The 15,178-nt window shown below is 39.7% G+C and overlaps 1 protein-coding gene across 1 annotated transcript in view; it reads left to right on the top strand.

Annotated features, from left to right (window-relative positions):
• The window catches only part of DISP1 (dispatched RND transporter family member 1), an 85,111-nt gene extending 75,496 nt beyond the window's left edge, over nt 1-9,615 (top strand). The window contains exons 7-8 of the mRNA XM_021552416.1: nt 1,365-1,462; nt 5,802-9,615. Coding sequence (XP_021408091.1) covers nt 1,365-1,462; nt 5,802-9,446 — 3,743 coding nt within the window. The 3' untranslated portion in view covers nt 9,447-9,615. The remainder of the gene's footprint in view (nt 1-1,364; nt 1,463-5,801) is intronic.
• The last annotated feature ends 5,563 nt before the right edge of the window (nt 9,616-15,178 follow it).

Below are 15,178 nucleotides of genomic sequence, written 5' to 3'. Positions count from 1 at the left end.
GAGAGATGTAGATCTTGCCTCTATTCATAGAAGGACCTGAACTCTTTTGTGGCTACTTCCACATGTGAGGACTGATAAAGAGCACAAAACACAATTGTGAAATTATTTGTTTAGATTACTTGGTCTAAGAGAGCAATGACCAGGGAAAACTGGGGTGAAGAACAGTTTTGTTTGTTTTTTTTTTTTTTTTCAATTACAGTATGGTCTTACATCTAAGTGAGAGGATGGGAGCAAGGTCATCGTTTCTGCTCCTGTGAACAGAACCAAATTAGCATATCATGAGTGAGGGAGAGGAAATGTACTTGGTGCTCTGCTGAGCATTCTTGAAGCAGAATTAACTCCTCTTATCCAGGCTGCTGTTCTGCACAGTCTCACTCTCCTTCTTTCCCCTGCTGTTTCTGTGTTGTCTCAGTTGTGACAGTCAAGAAGGAATTGCATTTCTATGGGAAAATTTGCTAGTCCATTATGTAAAGAAAACTGTTGATTTCCTCTTGACCCACTTTTGTCATGCCTGGTGTCTTTCTTTGTCTGCTCCGGGACATCTAGATTTCAGTTCCTAAAGCATGGTTGGAGATCATAAAGCACTGCCCCTGAGTCTTTTCATTGCAGCTTTGTGGAAGGCAAAAATTCTGTAGCTTCACAGCAGTGGGGAAAATTCAGCCTATTGGGATTTTGGAATGTTTTAATTACTGTGATAATGTTTCTTAACCCAGAATACTATACTGTCTTAGGCAGTTTTACATATTTGTGTTTGTATATTTTCCCTTTCGAGCTCACTGCCACTAGGTAATTATTTCCTTTCCTAAATCTGTCTTCTCATAAATGTGATTTAATTTGTAATTTAAGCTCCATGTGTCTAAACTGTGGAATTCTTGAAAATGGCCTCAAGGATATCACAACAATTTCCACTGCAGTCATTTGCTTCTAAAGCAAAAACATTTTTGTAGAAACAGCTTTATAATTATTATTTATATTCCCAAATGACTTACTAAATCAGCCTTTGATTACTATTATCAGTGTACTGCCATTATGCTGTGCCAAGAATTTCATAGTTTGCTGATTAGATCTTTTGATTTTTATTTGTTTGTCATATTTCAGAAGATAGTTTGCTTGAATAGAAGTCTGTAGAGCTTCTGAGTGGTATGTGGGATTGAAGATGCTATATTTACTATAAGCACCTTAAGGAAATAGAAACTTTCATGTGGAGTGAGTCTTACAGACAAACAGCTCATCTTGAAAAGGAGGTGAATTCCCCTGACTCGACAAAGATTTCCTGTGTGTCATTTGAATGGTGGGATTTTGCCTCAGCCTTTGATGCCAGGCCCACCCAGACAATCAGTGAAAACCCCCTTCTGTAATTTCAGGTGATCGCTACTCTCGAGTGGTGTTTGCATCAACAGAAGGAGAGAATTTATGGAATTTGAATGCAATTAAGTCAATGTGCAATGTAGACAACTTGAGGGTAAGTCAGTTTGGCATTTGTCTCACAAATGCAGAGCATGCATTTGCAACTTTGTTTTGCAGCCCACTACCATCCAGTAGCATATGAGAGGACTTTATGTGGTTCAGCTCCTGTCAAATGGTCAGTCAGCATGTACCTGCAGTTAAAAAACAACTTTCAATTGGGGAATTTCTTTGAGTTTTCTACTAATAGCATCCAGAATGGGGTGGAAGAGGGTTGCTTCAGGGAAGGACTATCTTAACTTTTACTGTGTGTTTCCTCATAGAATGTTATTCTCTGGAGCTTTGTTCTTAAGTCCCAGCAAATAATTGATTTTTCTTGTGTTTTCACCTCCAGGTGAACTAACTATAATCTCACAGTATATGCCATTTTCTCTGACACCCAGTGGATCACTCCAGTTATTTTTTTCTTTCATTAGTTTAGAATAAGATGGCAAATGGACCGCAAAAGAACTTAAGTAAAATAGTAAGAGTTTAATTTAAACTTTATTTGCAAACATAAGCTTGTCACTTGCTAGAGGGAACTCCTTTGAACCTCGCATGAACTTTTGGTTCACATACTGATGATTCTGCATGGAAATGAAGCAATATGTTTTTCATCTGTTAATAGTGAACAAATAATTTCCATTTTGCTCTTCTCCAAAACAAAAATAATCACAGAAAACTTAATTCATATTTCTCATTTATTTAATGAGAAATATTTTCATTATTGGTTTGATCATTGCCTGTTAGACAACTGTATTAATTTAGCAAATTCCCAAACTGTTTTCTCTACAACAGCCACAGTTTACTGGCTTGAAATGTTGAGCTGTAGTGGAACATTGTATAATGAATCTCCCTTGGCAGTCTGCTGACAGGCATTTTTTCCTGGTTGCCTCCCTTGTTGGAAGTGAGCTTTGTCCTCACATGCTTGTTAAATGTTCCTTATTTCCCCATCAGAGATGATTGCACTGACAGGATGGCTCGTGTGGTTTTATCCCTTATCTCTTGCAATCAGAACGAGCCAGGTGAGCAGAGTACAAAATTTAAAGCAGCTCAACTCAGTTTGGAATGAGCTGAACTAGGGAGTCATCATATCACCAGTTCAATCAGGAGATCCAGGGGAGAATAACCTTTAACAAGGGTAAAAATGGAGACTGAGGGAGGAGATGCTCATCTGTGCATTTACTGTAGTGTAGTCACACAGGCAGCTGATGCAGGTAAATCCAAGGTAGTGCAGATCATTGCAACACAATGCAGTCTGAATTAAAAAACATCATTCTGTTTAACAGAAGGTAATTAATTACCTCTGAAAAGTATCTCTGTAATGATTGCATTACTTCTGAGAATTTTTTCTTTTGTTCTTCCCCATCTGCTCACCTTGATAATAATGTATTATATCAAATACTGCTATACCTTCTGAGGGAAGAATGAAATTACTACAACGAACAAGGCCCATAAAATCAGCTCTTCCTTTGAAATAAGAACACTTCAGAAAATTAAATGTTTGCTGCTTGTTTCCTTACTTAGGAATAAAGTAATTAAACACCTCAGCTAAGCAGAACAGCCGTGCATCATGGTAACAGCATTGATTTTTAGCTAGTTAGTATAGAAGACAAATGAATATGGTTAGGTTTTGGTATTTTTGCCTGTCTGTGCATATAAATTTATTTTAAAAATTAGATACTCAGGGCTCAGAAAGGGTTGAAGTTTTTTTTCATCATTTCTTTTTAAATGCTGGTTAGTTACAAGTAACATTTAAATTACATAAACACTTTCTGACAATTTTTGAGTATTTGTAACACTTCTTAGAACTCACAAAGTGCTGTGCTATGTCCTACTTTTAAATGCTAAGTTCTGCTAGCACTCAGTCCCCAGGGAGGCCAAGGATGCTGATTTGTGCTGCAGCCATAACAAAAAATCTATGACTTTGGTGACCTTCTGGTCTTACAGACTCTTTTCTGACTGTAGTTATTTTTGGTTTTGAGCTCATGCTTGTTTAGGGCCACAGTTCTGTTGAATTAAATGGAAAAGCTTTCTGTATTCAAAGACAGGAAAATCAGGCACTGCTTGCTGGAAATGCAAACCTTAGAATTTGTGTATTTTTCTGATGATAAGCAGGGTATCAGCACCAACTAGTATTGGCTTTAGTGTGGAACTAACAGCATATCCTCTTTGCATTAATTGTATTCCCATCTGCTTGTAACTACTTTAACCATAGGTTTTACTGACACTTAGGGGCTCTACCCTGCATCTGTTCAGCATATGCAAGTCCTATAATCTTCATGGAAACTTTATATACAGAATAGTTATAGGAGGTGTTCTAATTTTTTTACTACTTGGATAAGAAGAGGGGTTTTTTTTTCTCCTGTTAATTGCAGAATGTTTTCCCTATAAACTGCAGTTATTTTATAAACTTTAATGACTGTATATTATTATGTCTTCAGACTGCTTCCCCAAAGCAGAGGATTTGTGATTCTCTGTCACTGCAGAGAGCCATTTGGGCAAATCTGCCCACAGATGCATGCAGGTTGCATGGCTTTGTTTCCTTACTTGTTCCAAAATAAATTGATGTGCCAGTGGCAGACCAGGTCTGGAAACACCAGAATGACCTTTCCATCCCTTTGGATCACCAACAAAGCCCAGTGCTGCAATCTATTAACATTTACGTAGTATTTTAATGAGCTATCAAGAGCTAAGTTTTGTATTTTACTTTCTAATTTCCAGCTACCAGCTCATGTTACTTTATCTTTGGCAGCAGTTACTTTGCCAGTGAATGTTTATGGCCTAGAGCAAGTGTAGAAGAACAGTATATAAACCTCATTGTCCCATCTTGAACCTGAATACATACAGAAGACAATACAATCCTATCCTCCCAGTTTGCCTATTATATCCTCATAAGACTAACCTGGAGATGTGCCATGAAAAACACAGATATGCTATTCCAGTGCTTCCTTTTATTTAGTAGGTTGTTCAGTTTTTCCTGAGTTTGCATGTGTGAGTGTTTTTATCTGGAAACAATCAAATTTGAATTATCCTGTTTTTGTGGAATGCCAGTTTGTTATTGTTCAGAAACTGATTGACAAAATTTGGTCCATATTCAAGCTTTTATAACTGCTGAGAGAATCCCCCAGTGTATTTTTTGGTCTGCAGTATGAAGGAGTGCTAATAATAAGCCTGTGCAATTTTGCTGAAGGAAAAAAGAAAAAAGAGGCTAAGTGGTTTCTTTCAGATCACTTAAACTTAAAGCATACATGGACAACTGTTTCAAGGTGCACTCCTATGAAATCTGAAGCACATGGCTTTATTTATGTATTAATATATGTCATATTCTGTGTAACTTGATCAAAACACAACTTTTACATTTATCTTAACTATTTGAAGGACTAATTCTACTTTGTCACATATAACAGCTGTTCTGTTTTTAGAGACTTTTATTCCTTGTGCTCTCCAAAAATTTAGTTTTCTCAACTTGAGAAAATTTCACTGATCTAATCTGGTTACTTAAGAGTTTCATTTCTGGTTTATAGTTACTTTCAGTTTGTGTAGAAGTGTCTTGAGGTGATTTAGCTAAGTTGTGCTCTTACTGTCTTCAACTAAATGTGGAGTATTCTGGTAAGTGAAAGAAAAATATCCCCATAAAGGATTAAGACTCTTTTAGTTCAGGAGAGCTTTAACCAGAATGTGCTGTGCATCATGGATGCAGTGTTCAGAGGCATGACTTGTTACTTCGGGGTTCTTCATGACAATGGAATTATCTTGTGCTTGTGCTTTGGAAATCCTGCATGACTTAGGGACATACAGTGCCTGGGTGGCAGGCAGAGCTGCTTGGGGACAGTGCCTGCCAGCTGTACAAAAGCTAAAGGAGACTCATAAAATCAGAGTTGTAGAAGAGAGATTGGATGATGGAATTTATGGTAAAGCTGTCACATCCTTCTTTCAGGATTGTAAGTCCTTGCCTGTCTGAGGAACTTCAGGATATGATTCCAAGTAGAATTATACTTCACTGGTGTATGGCTGATTGTTTATTCTCAGGAGTATAGCATGAGATAATAAAAGAGAGTTAACAGTCCTCAGACTGGAAAGAAATAAAACACCTCAGTGGATCTTCAAATAATACTCCAAACACTTTTGCCAATTCTGTGCCACTGTGACAAGTCTGCATACTGGCTGGTTTAGTCTGCTGCATGTAAGAGGATACTGATCAAAAGCAGTGTGTGTGGAAATAAGAATTTAATATGCTAATGCCAAAGGACCATAAACTGAATTTTCATCATTTCAAGGGTTGTTTTTTTTTGGTTACTGAATGTTTCAGACTGTTACTTTAAACTGGATTTGTCTCCCTGTCTGTCTTTATACAGATCAGATCCCATTCGCAGTTTGGTGATCTGTGCCAGAGAGCCACTGCTGCTTCGTGCTGCCCCAGCTGGACACTGGGCAACTATATTGCTATTCTGAACAACAGGTCATCGTGTCAGAAAATCGTGGAGCGGGACGTCTCTCACACCCTAAAGCTGCTTCGCACCTGTGCCAAATACTACTACAACGGGACCCTGGGGCCAGACTGCTGGGACATGAATGCCAAAAGGAAGGACCAACTCAAGTGTACAAATGTGCCTCGCAAATGTACCAAGTACAATGCTGTTTACCAGATCCTTCACTACCTAGTGGACAAGGATTTCCTAAGCCCAAAGACAGCTGACTATGTCTTACCAGCTTTAAAATACAGCATGCTCTTCTCTCCCACCGAGAAAGGGGAAAGCATGATGAGTATTTACCTAGATAACTTTGAAAACTGGAACGCTTCTGATGGTGTAACAACCGTCACAGGGATTGAGTTCGGAATAAAACATAGGTTGTTTCAAGATTATCTGTTGATGGATACTGTGTATCCTGCCATAGCCATTGTAATTGTCCTGTTAGTTATGTGTGTGTACACCAAGTCCATGTTTATCACGCTGATGACTATGTTTGCAATAATTAGTTCCTTGATTATTTCTTATTTTCTCTATCGGGTAGTATTTAATTTTGAGTTCTTCCCATTCATGAATCTCACGGCATTGATTATCCTTGTTGGGATTGGAGCAGATGATGCTTTTGTCTTATGTGATGTTTGGAACTACACAAAGTTTGATAAACCTCATGCTGGAACCTCTGAGACAGTGAGCATCACATTGCAACACGCTGCTCTTTCCATGTTTGTCACAAGTTTTACAACCGCTGCTGCCTTCTATGCTAATTATGTCAGCAATATCACAGCAATCAGGTGTTTTGGTGTTTATGCTGGCACTGCCATTCTGGTGAATTATGTTTTGATGGTTACATGGCTGCCTGCTGTAGTTGTATTACATGAACGATATCTTCTCAATATTTTCAGTTGCTTTAAGAAACCTCAGCAGAGGGTATACAACAACAAAAACTGCTGGACAGTGTTGTGCCAAATGTTCCACAAGATTATTTTTGCAGTCTCAGAAGCATCCAGGATATTTTTTGAGAAAGTTTTGCCATGCATTGTTATCAAATTTCGGTATATTTGGCTTTTCTGGTTCCTTGCCTTAACAATTGGTGGAGCGTATATTGTGTGTGTAAATCCAAAGATGAAGCTGCCGTCATTGGAGCTCTCCGAGTTTCAGGTATTTAGGTCTTCTCACCCATTTGAACGATACGACGCAGAATACAAAAAACTTTTTATGTTTGAACGTGTCCACCACGGAGAAGAGCTCCACATGCCGATTACAGTAATCTGGGGTGTCACACCTGAGGATAATGGTGACCCTTTAAACCCTAAAAGCAAAGGAGAGCTGCAGCTAGATAATAGTTTTAATATTGCTAGTCCAGCTTCACAGGTTTGGATTTTACGTTTCTGTCAGAAGTTAAGAAATCAAACCTTTTTTTATCAGACTGAAGAACAAGACTTCACAAGCTGCTTCATTGAAACGTTTAAGCAGTGGATGGAAAATCAAGACTGTGATGAGCCATCCCTTTACCCCTGCTGCAGCCACTGGAGCTTTCCATACAAACAAGAAGTTTTTGAATTATGTATCAAGAGAGCTATAATGGAGCTAGAAAGAAGCACAGGGTACCATTTAGACAGCAAAACGCCAGGGCCTCGCTTTGACCTTAATGACACCATCAGGGCAGTGGTGTTGGAGTTCCAAAGCACCTACCTCTTCACACTGGCTTATGAGAAAATGCATCAGTTCTACAAAGAGGTAGACTCATGGATTTCAAGTGAGCTTAGTTCTGCTCCTGAAGGTCTTAGCAATGGTTGGTTTGTGAGTAACCTTGAATTTTATGACCTGCAGGACAGTCTTTCTGATGGTACTCTGATTGCCATGGGCCTTTCAGTTGCCGTTGCATTTAGCGTTATGCTTCTTACAACCTGGAACATAATCATAAGCCTTTATGCAATAGTTTCAATAGCTGGAACTATTTTTGTCACTGTAGGTTCTCTGGTTCTTCTTGGGTGGGAGCTGAACGTGTTGGAATCTGTCACAATCTCAGTGGCTGTTGGCTTGTCAGTGGACTTTGCTGTTCATTATGGAGTGGCTTATCGCTTAGCTCCTGACCCTGACCGAGAGGGGAAGGTCATTTTTTCTTTAAGCCGTATGGGTTCTGCTATTGCAATGGCTGCCTTGACTACATTTGTAGCTGGGGCAATGATGATGCCCTCAACAGTGTTGGCATACACTCAGCTTGGCACTTTCATGATGCTTATAATGTGCATTAGTTGGGCTTTCGCAACGTTCTTCTTCCAGTGCATGTGCCGATGCCTTGGGCCCCAGGGCACTTGTGGCCAGATCCCACTACCAAAAAAACTGCGGTGTAATGCCTTCTCTCAGGCCTTCTCAGGAGCCCAAGGGGGCAGAAGTCAAAACAAATCACATCCTGTTAGCAAGTACCAGCTGGACCCCAGAAGTCAAAAAACAGAATTGGAGCATGAGCACTATGAGCTTGAACCTCTGGCGTCACAAACCGGAATCTGTAACCCTGCGGAGAAAGTGACATATGAAGAAACTCATATCTGCTCAGAGCTCTTCAGCAGCAGGCCCCAGAACTCATGTGTTCCTATGCATCCAGCCTATAATAGTGAAGTGAGTAAAGGCATCAAAAATGTTGCTAATTCAGCTGTGCTGCAGACGTCTATTGACCAACACACCATATGCCCGATTTTCTCTCAGAACAGGCAGTGTAGCTGTCCTGATGCGTATAAGCAGGTGGCAGTGAAGTGGAGTCCACACTCCTGTCAGCAGTTAAGTGACACCTTCTGTTACCAGTGTTCTCCCTCCCCTGGGACCATGCAGATCCAAAGCTCTGTAGCTCCTATAAATGCTTTACAGCAAGCTGCCGAGGGTTATGTGCATCCAGTCCAGCATGTCCTCCATTGCAGCTGCCTTCAAGGAAGGCTCAAAAGAACAATGACACAAAACTCTCTGCCTAAAAATTTTTTCCTCCACTCCGTGCAACAGTTCCAGGCACATCAAAGAATAAACAGGACAGATACATATACTCATCAAAACCCAGAGGAAAATGTAAGAACTGTTCCAAAGGTGATGAGCTCCTCACAGTTCCTCTGCCGAAACGCAGCACCTCTAATAGTGCGTTGCTCTGAATGTGAGAAGAGCGTCTCAAATAACCAAAAGGGATTCTGTCAGCAGACAGACAAGTGTGATGAAAAGGGTGGTACAGAAGCGAACGGGGTGGAAAGCAAGAAAGTCTCTCTGTCAAAGCAGAAAAAGAAAGCTGAGAGCAAGATAGATCAGCGTTCCTTGCAGAATGACCGAGTTTTGAAGGCTGACCAAAACAATAAAAAACATCTGCTGACCAGGTCAGGGAGAGAGGCTCGTTCCGAGGGTTGCCATGAAAGTTCACACTGTTGTGGCAAGGCAATCGCAGTGAAGTGCAATTCTGTTGACTGTCAAATGCCAAACATCGAAGCCAATGTGCCTCCTATGTTAATGCGCCCAGAACTTTCCAATGAAAGTTTGTTAATAAAAACACTATAATAAACCTTTAATTTGGCAATCCTGCGTCTTTCTTTTAAAAGTAAGTTTAAAGCACTAGAAAGGAAAGTCCTGAATAAATATGAATTATAATTTGCCTTTTGGAATGAAAAATGTATTTTATAGAACAATAACATTTATACATTTCATAAAGCCATTACATGTAGTAAAACCTGATGTTGTCCAGAATGTTTTTTTGCTATAACTCATAAGGTGGATTATCCTTCTTTTAGATTTTGTTCCAGGGCATTAGTGTTTGATTTCTCCTTATAAACCATCTCAAGAAATAAAGCTTTACAAAGAAACTCTCCCTGTTCTGAAGCCAGGGCTTGTGAGATCAATAACGTTTGGGGCAGACTGAGATTGCCACATTTCCTGAGTACATCATTTACCTTTATTCTCCTGCTGCCTTGGCAGGCTTGTGCACACTTTGAAACAGCAGCAGGACTGTAACTGTGTTCTGTCAGGATTGTTTGACAGACCAGCTCTGCAGGGTAGCCTGTTTGGGGAATATTTTTAACTATTCATCCTAACAAAATCTAAGGAAAAACTCCTGGAGGTCTACAGCATTTTCACTGCCTGTGTTGCATTTCTGTATATATAGTGCAGTAAAACATTTTAAACTGCCTTTCTGGCAGTTACTGTATAGACTTTACCATTACATACCAGAGAATACAGGTGGAAACAATAGTCAGTGAACATTATTGACTTCTCGGTGATTACAACAAAAATACAGTTTATGGAGCTGACAGATATATGTAAAATCAGGACTTATAAAACTGGACATGAAGTGCCTTGCAATACTGAACTTTTTTCCCACAGAGTTAATCTACTGTGGAGAAAGGCGTAGTTAATGCACAGGTTCTAGACTTCCTGCCAGCAGTATCAGATTAAGTCAATTCAAAAGACTCAGAAACATAAAATATTGTGTTCTGAGTGTTCTATCTGGAGAAGTTCCCAGATGAAGTTACAAATACTGAACTAAACCGTATAACCAAGAAGTTGGATTTCAGATGTTGTATCTGTGTATGTACAGGGTTTAGTCACATGATAGCTGTGGGTAATCATGGGAATACTTGCTGGTCTTATCACTCTGGGAGAGTGATTTGAGAGCTGGAACTGTGTAGCATGTCGTAATTTCTGTGTTACCTTAATGACAAATCTCTCTTCATTTCATTGCTTGGTTATGCTGATAATACTGATTTATGAGGCTGAAGATAGTTTTCATAGGCTGACGTGGTATCGGGTACTTGGTGTGTAATGAATCACTGGAGGAAAAGCTTGGCTAATTCTGCCCTAGTGTTCATGTTGGAGGCATGCAGAAGGTTCACATCATGCAACAAGCCACTTTGGTTTGGCTGGGAGTAGTGATGTTAGTGCTTATATGTCCCAGTGACTGAAGAGGTTGAAATCTACAGAAAAACCTGTATTAGTTTTACATGGTTTAAGAAGAGTATAATTCTTTTTTAGTTATAAAATAAGACTTGGTTTTAGTTACCTTGGAACTTGTCACTCAGTTTAGAGCCTGATTCTTTAGTTTGTAACAAGAGCAATTCAAGACTTTTCTGTGCGCTACAGACACCATTAATTATAAGCTAACACTTGCAGTGCTAGCAATCTAAAGAAATTTAAGGGAATAAGAAATAAATTGGACTGTTACTGTTGTCCAGCTTTTATTCTGCCCACCATATCTGCTTGAGTGTAGCTTGTCAGCTTTTGTCAAAGCAGCATGTAATGCTTGCCACAGTGCCTGTCATATGAGCTGTCATTCACAGCTTTGAGACATGGGCCTTTGGGGAGGTGCCCAGCCAATGCATCTACAGAACAGAGAATTCAGCTGTGCTGCAGACATCTGTTTTGTCAGCTGATGAGCTCAAAATGATATTTTTCCCCAAGCCAGTTTTCCATCCTGCATTCTGGGTAAGGAAACCACCTTTATTTGCTTGCACTGGTAACTGGTTTTGTAATGGTGATGTAAGTGATGGAGATGATTGTTATGTTTCCATAATGATTTATATGTTCTTGAAGGCTGATACAGTGAGAAAAATGGGGCAGATAAGGAGTTGTGGTGTAATGTGCTCTTAGGAAAGATTAAGATGAACTAATATTCGTGGCTAGTGAGCAGGATCACTGCTGTATCTGCCTTTTGTGTCTTTGCCATTTCCTCCCTGCAAACTGCTTTATCTTTTCCAAATCAGCTAGCTGGACAAGGAGCAATCAGTGGCTTAGGTACGTTTGATAGTTATGGATGTAGCATCTTGTATGTGTGTGCTATATCTGTGTCAATTCAGGTGTAGACTATAAAACCCAAGCCAGTGCAACTCCTGGAGAGTGGAAGAGAATAGGAACTGGTTCCAGTGACAGATTGAGGGTATGCATTACTCTATCCCTAGAAAATCCAAGAGAGAAATAAATAAATGGTAATAATTAAGTTTTTACAGGCTACTGGAGCGAGTGAGGATAGGTGGAACTCTGTTCCACTCCAGGAAGTTTTAACAAGAACCATTACATCCTGCTGAGACATCTTTCGAAGGCTTGGCAGTGATGGCCAAGTCCCAAGGGAAGCTGATGAGCTTAAAATACTGGAATTTCTATTAGCTAATGTGCTGTCACTGAGGTCCTGCCTTGCTTTGGGGTTGCGTGGGGGATGTGGATGTGTGCACACCTCACAGATTGGCTCAGTGAGGTGTTTCTCCTCTGGGCTGCCCAGGTGGGCTGAGGGCCCCGCCACTGGCTCATGCTTCCTCTGGGAAGTAACATGGTCCTGGATTTAGAAAATGCAGAGCTTTAGTTCTGTGGATAATCCATGCTGGGATGTTTGGGAATTTTTCTGCCAGTGTAGCTTGAGACATGACAGGTGAGCTTTCTGCCTTTCCAAAGTCTAGGAAAGACTTGACAGTAACTTGTACGTGTTACAAGAGAGTCTTTAAAGTGACATCTCTTTGATTATGCGAGGAAGGAAGGAAACTTTATGTGAGAAGACAGTGGTCTCTTTGTGGCTTTAAAGTTACTGGTATGCCTTATTCAGGAATAAAGACTACAAGCCAGAATCTTCCTGAGAGAGTGACTTATATCTGAGACCAACTCACTCAAAGTCACTTTACCTAGGGAAAAAAAATATATTTAACACAATAGATACCTTAGTTATCTGTATTGTCATTAGGACCTGTGTTTTTCAGGTCATAATCACATTTGTAGTGTGGGTAATATGTTGATCAGCTTAACAAAAAAGATTTAAAAATTTACAATAAGTTCTTTAAAATACTAAACCCAGCTCAATCTATAATCACTGGCAATGCAGCTACCTCATACAAAGGATTGGGGGGTGGGTAGGTAGCTGATAGAGTAACGTAAAGAAGTTTTAAATTAGTGTTTTACTGTTTGTGTTTTTAAAGAAAATTAAAATCCATCTTTTTACAATCACTCATAATCACTTTAATTAGATCTTTTTGAATGATGTGGGAGAATTGCTTTGAAGTGCTTTGAATTAGGAATACCCCTCATATTGCCAGATGGAGTCCTGGCAGTCAGTCCAAGAGAGCTCTAAAAATACAGGTTGACAAATGACAAAAATTTTAGCACTGTAAGAAATGTCAACTATTATAAAAATTGAATATATTTTATATATACAAAGACTGTTATACTACTTAATACAGGTAGCAGATGGATGATTCAGGCCAGAATCACACTGACTTCATTGAATTGGACCTTAAATTTTTTCCACATGCTGGCAAGGTGTATTAAATTTTACTTTAGCCAATAACATTTGAAGTGCCTCTACATGCAGCATTTGATTTATGATGGTGATCTGGGACACCGTCCTACTAAGTGTTGCATATTCCCACAGTGCAAAACAAGGCTTGCCTTTGCAATAAAAAGCTCAGCCTGGTGAAGTTATAGTCTGGAAGAGAGGAGAGAACTTCTCCAAGTTCATAACAGATCTCTGCAGACTCGTGAATTTGGATCTGGTGTCACCATTGCAGAGCTACCCTCACTTTAACTGTGTTATCCTTTGACTATTTATTCACTCACTTTGTCAGAAAAAGGTCTCTGAGGTCTGCAGAGCCTGTGGCATCGATCATGCACAGCTTAGAGAGGCTGCAGCTTTTAGGTAGTACTGTCTGAATACTAAGTAGTCTGAAACCAAGGACTCTTGAGTTTGCTGTTTCCCTTTGCTTGGCAGCCTCTATTCCAAGTTTTTCCTAAGATCACCACTTCAGAAAGCTGCATGGAGTCAGGTGTTTCCTGGAGACACGTAATTTGGAGTATTTTGGTACACCTGAAATGTATTAAAGGTAGTATGTTCACTTTGGGTTTGGATTCTGTTACTTTAAATTTTGGTCAATGTCACTTTATCTGCAAATGGATAGACATATTCCAGAGGAACGGCTGCTTGTTGCTTTTATTTAAATTCTCTTAGTTAGAAATGTATGTTGAGTCTAGTTCCCAAGCTGTTAATTTAAAACTGATGCCCATCTGTCTTCTTAAAAGCAGCAGGATAGCACTTGCTCTCTTGCTGAGGGCTGGCCACAATGGTGGCACTGTTCAAAGTTGAACCCTTCCAGCAGCAATTCTTTAGAGCAGATGGATGGCTTTGCTTTGAGGCCTAAACAAACTTTCTTAAACCCTTGTAAAGCCTTAACCAAAATTGTCTGTAGATTAATCTTAATGGCAATTCTAGAAATGTTTCTCTGTGGCTTAGGAAAGGAGTAGATTGTTCATGGCTGACTAGTTAGTAATGCTGGCTTTATTACAGTGCCCTGATCCTTGGAAAACAGTGTGACTAAAATACACACTCAGTAATAGCAGGTCCTTAAAAATTTGACCTAAGCCATGTCTTCTGCATCTAATAATATTTTTACAATATTATTCAGTAATTGGAAATGTCGTAGTTTAAATTGTAAGATTGATGATGTACTGAAATGATTACTGAGTTTATGTGTATTTGAAGTCATTTTCAGGACAAGTGAAGGACAGGTGAGGACAGCTTGTCTGACGAGGTGGCACCTCTGGTTATCTGCTCACTCAACGCTCAGAGCAGGTCCCCACCTGGCTGTGGTGGCAGCGTTCAGGAGCTGCCAGGAGCTGCCAGGTACCTGCAGCATGGTGGGGAGCAGAGGGGCAGCAGCTGCATCAGCCTCCTCTTCTCCCATTCACTCACTGGTAAAGTTCTCCATTTGGTAATAAAAGCCCCTTCAGTGTGATGTGTGCTGGACCAATAATTCACCTCTTGTTTTAGTGGTATGAATCAGAGGTAAGTTAATTGGAGTTATTTGAGCTGTGTTGGTATAAGAAAGAGAGGTATCACAACTGCTGAGTGATTTGCTCTCATAAAAATTCCAAAGTGTTTGGCCCAAAATCCACTTTTGAGGAGAGATGTTTATGTGCAAATGCAGAACCCATCAAAGTTCTTACAGTCCAGGTAAAAATGAACAGAAATTGGCAACTGAAGGCACATGAACTCAGTCCTGAAAAGATTTGACAGCACAGGAAAGCAGGTTTAGCACTGCTTTGAGAGGAGAGATCTGTTGGACCCATCTTGCAGTATAAAATTAGATACTCTCCTTCACTTTTTCTTACAAAAATCTGCTTTTATATATTTTTAAATCTGTATTTTTAAAATTATGTTTTAAATATCTCTGTTATAATATATGATAGTATTGTCCCAAAATTTTCCAAGTGGCCTAATATGCCATGGCTGAACATCAAACCTTTTCCCTAAAAAATGCCCTTTT

The sequence above is a fragment of the Lonchura striata genome, chromosome 3 (assembly GCF_046129695.1).
Source record: "Lonchura striata isolate bLonStr1 chromosome 3, bLonStr1.mat, whole genome shotgun sequence".
NCBI lineage: Eukaryota > Metazoa > Chordata > Aves > Passeriformes > Estrildidae > Lonchura > Lonchura striata.
This window is presented reverse-complemented; position numbering and strand designations above follow the sequence as displayed.